Source organism: Astatotilapia calliptera, chromosome 17 (genome assembly GCF_964374335.1).
Source record: "Astatotilapia calliptera chromosome 17, fAstCal68.1, whole genome shotgun sequence".
NCBI lineage: Eukaryota > Metazoa > Chordata > Actinopteri > Cichliformes > Cichlidae > Astatotilapia > Astatotilapia calliptera.
Genome location: NC_137438.1, coordinates 16,874,787 through 16,888,240, shown reverse-complemented (window position 1 = coordinate 16,888,240; position 13,454 = coordinate 16,874,787). Strand labels below are relative to the sequence as shown.

Genomic DNA, 13,454 nt, shown 5'->3' with positions numbered 1-13,454 from the left:
TGACGGTAGTATGGATGTTGAAAGCGCACCTGCGGTTTATTTATTAAAAATCTTGATCTACTGAACAGTGTCATTTGTTTGAGACAAATTTTACGATTCTAACCGTTTTGCTCCCTTTTGACAAACGTTTCTGTTACAGCCCCAGAAAGTTTTCAGATGCGGATAATGGACTCACTTTCTGGCTGTGTGACCTCGGACAGTTCAACATGCAGCCCTGCCATGCTGCTGCTACTCGCTTTCATTAACAAAGCTAACATTTGTTAGCTTTGTTAACATAAGCGTTTTGTTTTGTTTGCTTTTTACAAACTATGTCCACCGACTGCGCAAAGGATCATTATAATATTGAGTCCCATTTATTTCCCCTCCTTTAATGATGATTTCTGGCACTTCCCGTGTTCTACTCAATACCCACTCTGTGTAAAAGCCCAGTCTGGGTCTTACCTAGGGTTGGAGCTGTTCCAGTAGACCGCGTACCGGTCGGAGTTCATGCGATCAGTGGTAACGGCGGAACAGATTTGGAGTAGCAGACCGAGCAACATCAGCGGCGGCCGCCCCGAGCGCTCCATGTGCAGCGGCGCTGCACGCTGCGCCCAAGCGAACATCCGCGTCTCTTCTTTGAGCTCTGAGCGCACTGAGACCCGCAGAGAGAATTCCCCGAACCAGGGTTTTCAAGGAAAAGCAAAGAGAATTTGTGCACTTTATATCCACGTAAGATCAATACTCAATATTCACTGGCTGCATATTCCCGCTCTCAAAGCTTTAACTGAATTTATTTCCAAGAAAACAAACTGATAATAATCCATTTCATATTGATATGCGACGACATCAACTGCCTCTTGTTTGAGGAAGAAAAAAAAATGTCCACGGCTAAAGCTTGACCGCAAAAGCCGTTAAACTGTCCCAAATTCGGGTCCAATGGGACAAACTGTCCCAAAGTTTCATTTTCACTCAAACAGAACCAAATGAGCATCACACCAGGGCAGCGTCCACACAGCCAATCAGTCCATATACGTCTTGCTCTCCAGCTTTCTGCCTGGAACTCAGTCCCACTTTATTGCGCAGTGCACAAGTCTGGAGAGTCTGCTCACTCCCCGGAGTTCTCATTAAGGATTCATGCCTTTTTTGCGTCTTTTATGTAATGCTGAATACTTTTACAGTCTGCTGCTGTCTAACAAACTTTGAAATATGACAGAGGAGCTGCTCATCCACTTTTCCCTTTGCAAAGACCTCACTAGTTTTCTAGGTTTGTTTGGAGCTGCTTTAAGTTAAAGACCTCGCCGTCAATCCGCAGTAGAACTGGACCCGCTCTTTCTCGTCAAAGAAAACTTTTCGAGGTAAGCGCTCTTCTTTCGCTCTCTCCACAGTGAGCCGTGTCGAACGGTTTGGACCAGACACAAAAAGAACAAAGCAGCGAAAATTTAGACGAACCAGCAGGAGGAGCGTTCGGTTTGGTTACCGGGGCTCAACTACTAACTGTTATTCGGAATGACTCCCAGAGGGCGGAGCTTCTGCTTCACAGCGTTCTCCTACTCACAGCTCACTCTTTCATTGGTTCGGTCATAAAATGCTGCATTGATATCTGAGACAGTGTTTGAACATGATGCTCTAAAAAACTATTAACGATAAAAATCTGATGTATGTCCAAAGTCAGTGGCATTTGTTTTCTGTCACTGCTTAAAAACATGCATACATGGCAAGGCTTGCTCTGGAGGGTCAGAAGATCCAGGCCAAGTGAATATTGTCGCTGCTCTTCAGTGCATGCCCATGCTCACCTGCCTGTCCACCCACCACCAGCCGCCTCATGGATTCAAGGTTTTCTGGCATCCTCCCCCTTCCCCACTAGCTTGGATCTCAAGTAAAGGTGTTCTCTTGATAATCCTCTGGATAATATTACCTAACTCATCTCCTGGATTCTCTGCCCAGTCTAACTTGTAATCTCCTCTCACAGATCTCTCCTGGTCTCTCGTTACCATCCTCCGCTCCTCATGTGTGTCTCTCTCCATTTTAATTGGATTCAGTTGAGCTCAGCCTTTTGTTTAAGTAAAATTAGTTTCTATGTTTGCTTTTCTTTAAAGTGAGTAGAGCTCACCTAAGTTAATTCATGTTCAAGTTCTCGAAGTGAATGAAGAATCTCAAGCTGCACTCCACTGCTCTCTGTCCTGCCTGTGTCTGGCACTTGAGTCCTACACATGTTGTTTGCTAAAACTTGACTATATAATCTATCCACCATGTCAGCAGACCTGGTCGGAACAGCACTGGATAAGCAGGGGTGCCTTTTAAGAGAACACACAGCTGCCCTGCAATTCGTTGGAGCCCAAGATGTGCTCATGACTCAGAGGCTCGACTGTTTTTGCTCAGGTAGTTGAATCGATTAAGTCAAAATTATCCACTGTCCTCTCCTGCCGAGCTCAGAGGGGTGGTGCCGGCTGCCCTGACTTTTATGGGGGCTGCTTTCTGTGATACTGTGTCCCCTATGTTGAAAGCATTTTCAGGAGAGGACTGTTGTTGCGGAGGGTTTCTGCTTTGACATGGAGAGAAGCTTATTTACTGTCTCAGCCAATTCCTGTGTGTTCCTACGAATTGAATGAATATGAATGAATGAATATGAATGAATATTCTTTATTGTCATTGTCACAAGTACAATGAAATTGAAAGATGTCTCCGGTCAGTGCAACATCACGAAAGATAAATACTTAAAAACTATAATAGATAGGATATAAAAGATAGAAATACATATAAAATATAGTATTCTCATACAGTAAATACACCCAAGCAATCCAGGCCTAAGGCCCCATACAGACACTCAACATACGACCTAGTTGATATATCACTCAAACAATCAATCACTCAGTCAATTTGTTAGCACATCCAACAAAACATGTCTGAAAGCATTCCAACATCAAGGGCACAAATGACAACAGGGGCAATGAAAGTCATCTACTTTTAGTAGCATTGAGACATGATATTGCAATTGGGTAGAAACTGTGTTTGAGTCTGTTAGTCCTTGTGTATGTTGTTCTATATCGTTTACCTGAAGGCAGCAGTTCGAACATGGAGTGTCCAGGGTGTGAGGTGTCCTTTATGATGTTATGGGCTCTTTTGAGGCAGCGGGAACTGTGTAGGTCTTTCAGTTTGAGGAGAGGGCAGCCGATTGTCCTTTGGGCAGCGTTGATTACTCCCTGGAGTGCTTTCCTCTGAGCCACTGTGCAGCTAGCGTACCATATGCCTATGCAGTACGTTAGTATGCTTTCGATGGAGGCTCTGTAGAAAGACACCAGCAGTCTCTGTGTGATGTTGTTCTTCCTAAGCACTCTCAGAAAGTACAGTCTCTGTTGTGTCTTTTTCAGTAGCTCAGAGGTATTCACACTCCAGGATAAGTTTCCCTCTATGCTGACTCCCAAGAAGCGGAAGTCTGCCACCCTCTCCACATAGTCGTCGCTGATGATTAGTGGTTGGATTTCTGTCTTGTGTCTTCTGTAGTCAATTATGAGTTCTTTGGTCTTTTTCGTGTTTAGGAGAAGGTTGTTATCCTTGCACCATGAAGACAGCCGCTCCACCTCATCTCTGTAGGCAGACTCATCTCCCCCAGATATGAGCCCCACCACAGTAGTGTCATCTGCGAACTTTACAATGGTGTTGCTCTGGTGGGCGGGGGTGCAGTCGTGTGTATAAAGCGAGTTTAGTCCACTCCTTAAATTGTTTATTAAGGAGCTTAAGGGGACTTTTGTTGCTGAACATGCCTGTTCTTTCCCCTTCCTCATAAACTTTTGCTTTAGCTCTTGTAGCATTCAATTTTTTAACCTCTTCCAAGCGTTCGATCTCTCTGCACTGCGTTTCCATTGCTTGCTGCCTTTCCAAGTTTTCATGTTCCAGTTTTTGTAGTTCAGCTGCTTCCCTTTCTTGCTCCTCCATGACTGCTAATATTTCTTGAAATGCAGCTACTTCAACCTCTGCTTCCATCGCTTGTTTGTGAGTATGACTGACCTGAACCACTTTTAGACCTTCGCGATTTTGACCTTGCTTTAATACTTTCAGATCCTAAGCACAGCCCAGCATCGGGCCTTTGGCTGTTTTTCAGCTCTTTTAACAATGAATGAGGAAAGTGATGTACATGCATCTATTTTGTGCCTTGCGTCTGCAGCAGGGGTTCGTATTTGGTGTATTTGTTCATAAATGGTTTGTACATCTTCGCAGGTGACATTTGCGTTGTTAATCAGCTCATTCAGTTCATTCTCTGAAACTTCTTTTCTTAATATTACTTTGCTTCATATCTCCGTTTTCCAAAAACAACTGCATATATGTATTGGAGATTTTCAAGTTTCTTCTCTTGAAGCTTTTTACCCTTTTCAGTTTGTAAAAGCGAAAGAGTAACTAACGGTCTGCCGTTTTATAAGTTGCTCAGCATCATTGTCTTCTGCTTCAGTCAGTAGGTGGAACAGCACAGTGCTCTTCATGATCATTGTCAACCATCTTGTTAGTCTAGTTAAATGTCAGTCAATGCATTATGTTTAAATTTCAAAATACTTCTTTAAATTTGTAACTTATTATATGTATCTCAAGTATTACTTTGGGATTACTGTTACTGTATACTTTAGCTGTACTGAGCTTCACTCTTAATACAGATGTACTTTAACTTAAAGAACTTTGTAAACTTCACATATAGTTTGACCTTAAGCAAACACACAAAACTCTTTCCTAAACTACAAAGCATCACTTTGAAACACTGTAGAAATTAAGTAACCTTTGACAAATGTGTTATAGAAACTTATTGTGGATCTTTAAACTTGAATTTAACCACTCTTATTCTACTTTAAACACTACCGTTTGTTAATTTTCACATTAATCCAGTTACCCAGCGTTGCTGCTGCTGTGCTTGGCTGTTTGTGAACAGTGAGCTTGTGTGATGGCGCCCTCTTGCGTCTCACCGCTGTACTGCCACTCACTGCTGCAGCTTCTACCAGCAGCTTCTCACCAGTGCGGGCTAGGGCGAGTTTTTACTGTATCTCCAAAATGACAACACAGCACTGCTTCTTCAAGAAAGGCGCTTTGCTTTTTTAATTAATTTTTTTTAACACTGTGAAAACTACAAACATAAAACGCAAATGCTTTAGGCACTTCAGTCATTTAAAAGTAACCTCCCGCTTTGGAGATCCTAGAGGAATAACCTTATAGTCTTGTGCATTTGAAATTAACGTATAAAATAATTAGAACACCATAGATTATAAATTTGGACAATATTACAAGACAATTATAACAAATCCCTTGTACAGCTAGTGGATGAACTAGACTGTTGCAGATGTCTCGCTGAAATCCTTTCCGTGTTTTTCAAACACAGGCCTCACAGTCTCTTAAAATTCACACCAATGTCATCAGTTAATGTGTTGTCAAATTTGTCTACTTATGTGGTGTGAATCCCAAAAACATAAATGCCAATGGTAATGCATCTACCCGTGTCATTGTAGTGTAGTGGCATACGTATTTTGGCATTTTGTCTTTTCAGGGTTTGGTTTTCTTACAATGGCCTGAGATGCCGGATGATATACTGCCCCAAATCGGTCTGTTATGCCTAGTGCTCTCTCAACTTTGATAGATGCTTATTATTGAAATGTGATGCATTACCTGTTGATTCTTGGCGCTCCATATCTGGCTATTGATTCATTCCTCAGCCACTTTATTACAGTCTTTGCATCTTCTTTCTCGCAGGGAATTGCTTCCACTCATTCGGTAAATCTGTCCACCATTACCAGTAGATATTGGTATCCCTTTGTTCTGTGTTCTCATGTCAGTAAAATCAGTGGCAATGTCCTTGAATGGGGCATCTGGGACCAAAAATCTTCCCATGGAACACCTGTTTCGAGTTGTGGTCATTACAGGTGACACACTCAGCTTCGTGGTTACTCACAATGTGCTACCACAACTCCTCCATATTTCTTTGAGTTAGCTTTTTATTGACACGCACTTGCTTGATTAAAAGCTGGCAGAGTTTTGCTGGTGCCACTATTCTTCCATCAAGACCTCCATTTTTTTCTGCCTGGTCAGCTGCTTTGTTTCCTTTAGCCACACATGCTGAGTTTCATTGGTGTCTCTTGCATTTCATGACAGCCACCGTCTTTGGAAGAAGGACTGCTTGGGTCAGTTCTTCCAGTTGTTCCTTGGCAAGTGGCTAGTTTTTGTCATGTTTCTTTATTCTCCCATGAATTATTCTTCATATTGATGTAGACATGCAGGCATGGTGTTTTAAACAAAACCTCACCACTTATTTATCTGCATATTGGACACGCAGCTGGATCAGTTAAGTATGTTTTTAGAGAGACTATGTAAATGTAAAAACTTAAAGTTTAACCATGCGTCTTGGTTTGGCTGTATCTGTTTTTTACTATGTCATTTACCATGAACAGTTGTTGACTGCAAAATCTATGCCTGCCTGTAATTTCTTATGTGTGTTTTTTTTAAACACTGTTCTTAAGCATGTTGACATGTTTGCATTACTTGAGATGAAAAAATACAGAGTAATTTGCCTCTCTACTTTCATTTGCACATACACATCTGTGCATGTACACGATAATGCACAAATAGTAACTGATGTCAAAGCAGAGACAGGGGCAACTTCTAACACACCGAGGTCTTTTCAGTCTCTTGTTAAAGAGGACAGGTTTATTTATAATGGGCATATGCTAGTAGACATAAAAAGCAGCCACCCTCTCACCTTGCCTTTGTTCCAGCCTTCAACAGGAAACACACCCACAAAAATGATAGAGCAGCAAGTTCAATAGCTGTTGGTCTAGCTGACTTCAAGAGACAATCACAAGATGGCAGTAATGTAAAATATCAATGTCAGTCGGCACTATGGGATTGATGTCTTTCTTTAGAATTCTCCGGGAAGGCACTTGCTTGTGGTCAGGGAATGAGTATCTCCTGCTTAATTCTCATATCTGATCCTATTGAGGACAACGATTTAGAAAATAGATTTAAAGAGCAATTTGCAGGTTGACAACCTCAGTGAATAAATGAGTAGAAAAATGAAGGAATATGTAAATTTACCAATCAAAAATTCAGTCAGTTTTCTGCTGAAAAATCAAACACTGTCTGATTCCAGCTTGCCAGTCCAGTGTACTACTGGTGCACCAAATGAATCCAGTGACGTCGCATTTTGTACTGGCACAAGATGGTGCTATACACGCACTAAAAACTTTCACTTAATATATGTAGGGTTTATTTTCACTCCCTCAACTCCCTTGTTCATTTCAGCATTCAGAACCAAAGTGAAAATCTTTTTCATTTCTACATTTGTTTTAAAAATATGAATGACGTTTTGACCTGAACTAAAGATCCCACTCAAGCTTATTGACAGCTGGCTTTTAAAAATACAGAAATTAAAGTCATTAGCAATGTCCTACCAGATTATAAAAAACTCATACTCGTAATAAGAGAGGAGAAGACAAAGAAACTGGAGAGCACCAACAACCAGTTAAGCTTGGTACGGAGTGGCAACCCTCCGTCCTCCATGACAATGTCCCACAGGAGTCAAGACACAGCAAACCTCAGACTCAGCCATATACACTACACACAGACACACTCTTGTGTATATATGTATGTAATCATATATGTATTTATACAGTAGACATGGAGCTGAAAAGAATAACATGCATAAAGATTTTTGCACATACATTTAAAAATATATATAGTTGTACAGATAAGACTTAATATTCATTTCCCATATTATTTCATCATTATCCTCCTAGGACCTGGCGACATCACCTTTTGGGTTAATTAGACCAAAATACTAAATCTTGCTCTACAAGGGCCTGAAATCCACTTACGAGGACATTATACTGCAACTGTTCTACCACAATTTTAAATGAATATCCTCACATGTGGCTCTCATTTTTCTTAGAAACAAAAATTAGGTAAAAAAAAAATCTGGTAATTCTTTGTTTTTACATTCATCAGGTCCCAATCAGCCCAAATATCAAAGAGAAATTAAGAATGCATGCCGTGGAAGAGTTCGGGTCTTAGGAGGTTAAACCAGGGCACTATCATACACTGGGGGACTTCCATTGATGACACATACATGCTGGTTAAGCATGATTCCGCTGCACCCAGACAGTGTTGATATTTTTGTGTGTTTTTTTATTTTATTTTATTAGCTGATGCAGTTTGTGGTGTGGCTTCTACAGAAGAGATATAATTAAATGGAATTGACTGCTGAGCCACTTCCTTCTTGGAAATGAGTGTTATGTTACATAAAAACAACAAGACTTAACAACCAACCTGTCACAGCTTTGTTCTTTCCCACAGAAGAGAATTCCAGTGAACTGTTAACATGGCATCTGAATGGTTTCCAAACAAGTAATACATGTTCAGTCATGTATGGTCTTTTTTTTCACAGCCACCTTAAGCTACTGGTTGTTGTGGGTCTTTCTACATAGTTTTTTTTTTATTTAATAAATAATAGCATAGTCTATTGGGGTGAGAACAAGACACTTGGCCATCGAAGAATATCCCGTTCCTCTGCTGTGAGAAACTCTTGGTTTGTTTTTGCAAAATGCGGCGACCTTCCAGTTACAGATGCGCTTCCCAACCCACTGAGCCACGGTCGCCCCTTTGTGTGGTTGTGTAACTAAACATCACATTAATTCAGTCCACACAACTATAAAGCTGGTAACGTGACACAGAAACATATTGTGGGTTCTGCAATTAATCATAAGGATTAATAATTAATTAATTAATAATACAGTGTGCTTGCTTTTTTTTTTTAATTCTAACATATGCATTTATTTATAATGTTTTATATACATACACAGATATTTTAGTCTTTTTGCCATTATAGTTCATTTATAAAATACTTGGCACTTTTATTGATAATGTGGTCTAGCAGAACTAAGTGTTTTATAATTTAGCTACAGTAAAGTATATTTCTACATGAATCATCACTTCATTGTTTTCAAATAATGTTGTAAAACTACCAAAACGACACAAAATTTACAGGTTCTCTAGTCTTCTGTGAAAGACATCGTCTTTGTTTGAATGGCTCATGTAATTTCTCATTGTAATCTACAACAGGTTTCTTTAAACTATAGAGGCAATGTTGTAAAAGCTCGAGTGGGGAGGGAGCTTAGAGGACAAAGGAAGAAGATCAGGGACATAACAGAGAAGCCTAACCTGAAAAACCAGACAGACACACCTCTCCGTCCTTACACCCTGTGTTTTCATGTTTGTTGTGGAACCATTCTGGTTCCATTAAAAATTTCCCAACATTACTTGACGACTTACTGAGAAATTCAGCATGTGTTTGTTTTTGGCCATGCACTTAATTATACATGATTTTATTCAGTCAGTCGTTTTATTTTTATTTCATTTTTTTCATATTTTAGCTACTGTGATAAAGCAGATTCCCAATGTATTATAATTAATAAATTCTTCTTCTTCTGATCATGACCATTATGAATAATAAATAATAATGATATAATATTTATAAATTACAAATACCAATGGCCATAGGTTACAAAAGAGCAACAGCAATCTTAGTGTAGTTAATGGAGGCACAAAATCTGGATTTGGTGAGGAAACTGATTCTGAGACAATTTTTTTTACCTTAATTTTGACTGTTTGACTCAGTGTGTGATCAGCATTTGGCACAAAAACCTTTTGTTTATGTCCTCCCAAAGATTCAGCGGACTTTTTGGCAGCAAGAACCCCCCCCCCCCCCCCCCCCCCTCCTTTAACTTAGTCATTCATTTAACAGTGAATGTCTAAAAGCATGTCCATACAGGAAGGAATTCACTTTTGCATATTGCTTTGATGGGTAGTCACCAGCAGACATTCCAGACTCTGGCTGCCTAGTTGACTTTCTAATACGTTTACCATCCTGTTATAGGTCAGTGAAAAGTGTTTTTTATTCCCATTGATAGTCTTTTGTTAATTGTTTTTCATGCAGAATTCATGAAAGTAGATGTTTAAGATAGACATTAACTGACGTTATAGACACTTTTATTTTCTGGGACCATGACTCATACAGACACACCTGTTTTCAAGTGAAAGAAAACACCACCCCGTCTCTGTCTGTGACTGTGTCATTTGCAAAGGTATTTGGCTATGCAGAGTGAAGCACTCTGAAATGAGGGAGTGTGCAACCTACGCAAATGTGTATGTGTGCAGTCTTCAAAAAAATGCAGCGGCATCTTTTAACTTTACTTTAACACTTAGTTTCACTTTAGCTTTTTGTATCTTATAACTATTGTCTTCTCCGGAACTCACAGAGGGAGCCACCACAGCACAAGCATAAGTAGCTCACCAGCCTGTTGTTTGTGGTACTATCCCTTGATGACAGTAAACAGCTCTTCGCTAACTGGTAGGTGAAACACTTTAAACCCAGTCAACTGAAGCACTATTTTCTCAACCAGTCTGAAACATATGACTCTATCCTATGATTTCTGACCCACTTCAACCAGCCCCTGTACAGAACACAACAATTCACTGCCAGAATCCTCATGCATACTTATAATTGCTTCAGCCAGCTAACATGCATGTAATGATCTAACCTGGTACAAAGGACGAAGAAAGGAGATTTTACTGGACTTTGAATGTGTGGTTGTTTTGCCAGACATGCTCATCCACTTTAAGCTTATAGAGAGGCAACAGTAGTTAAATAATCACTTCTCTGAATACACAAAAGATCAAACTTTGAAGCAGATGTGCTATAGCAGTGGAAGATCATACGGGGTAATGCTCCTGTCAGCTAAAAACAAGAATCTGAGGCTACAAGCAATATGTGCTCACCAAAACTGGACAGCACAAGACTGGTGATACTGGTGTAGGGGATACGTTCTAGGCCTGAGTATTATAGCTCAGTATTGTTGCTAACCATGCCTTTCCCATTGCTGTCCATCCTTGTGCCATCAAGTTTTGTAGCTTGTGGTTGTTATTTTATTGTGTATTGTTGTTTAGTTTAAAATTAATAGATGTGAGTGTATTTATCGATCAATTAATTAATCAAATAATTAATTGCTTTTATTTCTGCTGGGCTCCTTATGGGAGGTCAGCATGAGAACAGAAAACAAAGAGAGCACACACATATCCACATCACAACACCATAAACCACATGATAAGCAACTGGGGTGGGTAAGGGGGTGAGAGGTGGTATTTCAGTTGTTCATTTCTCTGTCACTGATTTGCATAGGTTGCTGCTTCCCACCTTTTTGTTGTTAAACTGGTCCCGATTTCAGTTCTCGAATCTCCCCTTGATTGCACACCTAGAAGGGTTTCCTATACAGTGTTAATAGTGTAAACTGATTTTATTTTGCCAGATGAATTACTGAATTATTGAATGGACTGGTTCCTATACAGCACTTTTGTACCCAGTTTTTCTACTGCACTTATACCAGGAAAATACAGGAACAGGAACAAACGTATTGCATGCAAGGGTTTATCACAGTGTAGAAAATTTCATATATGCATACTCCTTTACTTGAGAGTGCTTTACTCTGCATAGCCAAATACCTATATCTCAATACTCGCTGGTTGAAATTTGTACCTAGTCATCTTGTTCCTTTTGTCAAAATTACAACCTTCTGGCAAAACTGTAAAAGCTTTAACATGAACATACAATAAACTACAAATCTATTCACTGACAATCTACAAACGCTGTGAAACTTCCTGGAACAGGACGTGAGAACACTGAACCTGGTTGACTGGCCCCTCCCTGTGTTTTGACAAAAACAATCTAACCATGCCAAAAACTCTTCTTCAGCTGCTTTTATTTCTGTATTCTGCAGCCAACATTCTTTTTTTTCCCTAGCTAAACCAATCCAAATTTCCAACGGCAGTATCTGCCCTAAGGTAGGAACTCAGTGCTATTAAAAACTGGTTTTGTAGCATGATGACTCATAGAGACACACCTGTTTTGAAGTGGAAAAACACCACACCTTTCCTGACTATGACAGTCTTGGGCGGTTCCAAACACTTAAGTTGATTATGGAGTTCCACAGAATTGCTCTCACATTTCAGTTGCTTTTTCCGTTAGATAAATATCAGAAGTAAAACATTTGCATGATCTCCCTGCACTTGTATGGGATTTGCTCCCTCCCTCCCTTGTCTTAAGCCATGTTTTGAGTTAACTGGTGATTCCGAATTAGTTAATCATATGAGCTAGATGAAGATGGGTAAAATCTGGCTCGTAGTCTGGAGTGCTTTGGGTGATTACTAAGACTAGAAAAATGCTATTACCTGAGCTATAGATGATTCTATACATTGTGTGAATATATCAGCACACCTCTTCCTGTTGGAAGAAGCCAGGAGGTTATCTTCAGGCTGTAGCACTTTACACAAACAAACCATATCTATGGTGAATATATGACAATAGAACACAGGCTTAAAATAAAAACAAGGATTAACAAGGTTCATATTCAACAAAGGCCAGTATACACTAACAGAAGAAATCCAAATCATGAGCGGGAAATAATCATGGCAGCATATAAGGATATATATATCTGAGTGCCAAAAATAAGGTATATACCTAAAAAAAAAAAAACCCTAACCAAAAACAATGACATACATGTTTAGACTATATGACTTGTCTGGGTGTGGCACATATTATCAAACCCAACAGTGAGCACTGTTGTTCTTTGCTTAATATTTTCATCCAACAAATTCAGGGTTGCTCTAAAATCATGTATTTTGTTCTAATCTTTTCGACACATTCATTCATTTGGACCTGGATAAGCAGTAATGACTTGGTAGTAGAGCAGGTCATCTACTGATCCTGGCTGCTCCTTCTGTGATGCGTCAATCGAAGGATGCATGTGTGGGACTGTCAGAGCACTTAAGCATAGATTAAAAAATAGGAAAGTTGTAGAAAAGTGCTGCTGAACCAGACCATTTACCATTTATTTAAAAACAAATAGTTCATAGTATGGACAGTCCCTGTCTTTAGAGAGGATATTATTTTCAAAAAGAATTTCACATTTTGACTGGTAAACCCACAGAAAAAACTCTTTCAAATTTGAATGGGAAAAGTCTAAGAAATCATGAATAATTAATGTAAGTGTGGACAGTGAATTTAATCTTTCAGAAGGGTCTGACTTCTCATGGAGAAAAAAATAAACACATTTTTAAAAATCAGACTGCATGGAACCTCAGTTAACACTTTCCAAGTTCACTATATTGACATATTAAGGAAAACAACATATAATACAAATAAATACTTAAATTAATAAACTGTGGCTGAAGTGAAAATTACCTGGATTACTGACCCAGTGTTTTCTGTTTACACAATTTTGAGTCTATTTTATTCATTATTATCTTCTCTGTGTGTGTCTTCTATTTTCTAGTTCAGTTTGCTTGTGCTCTTGAGTTTATCAGTATTTCTAGTTTATGTCTCCCAGTTAAGTCAGTCCTGTCTTTAGGTTTGTTTGTCTCGTCCTTTTTGTCCGTCTCCCTCCATTCAATCTCCTTCT

General features: G+C 39.5%; 1 protein-coding gene across 1 annotated transcript in view; it reads right to left on the bottom strand.

The window, feature by feature from the left end:
- Positions 1–2,207, bottom strand: part of LOC113008784 (ephrin-A2-like) — a 69,493-nt gene extending 67,286 nt beyond the window's left edge. The window contains exons 1-2 of the mRNA XM_026146527.2: positions 1,773–2,207; positions 442–631 (exon numbers count right to left, since the gene is read on the bottom strand). Of these exons, the coding sequence (XP_026002312.2) occupies positions 442–631; positions 1,773–1,824 (242 nt within the window). The 5' untranslated portion in view covers positions 1,825–2,207. The remainder of the gene's footprint in view (positions 1–441; positions 632–1,772) is intronic.
- Positions 2,208–13,454: the final 11,247 nt, after the last annotated feature.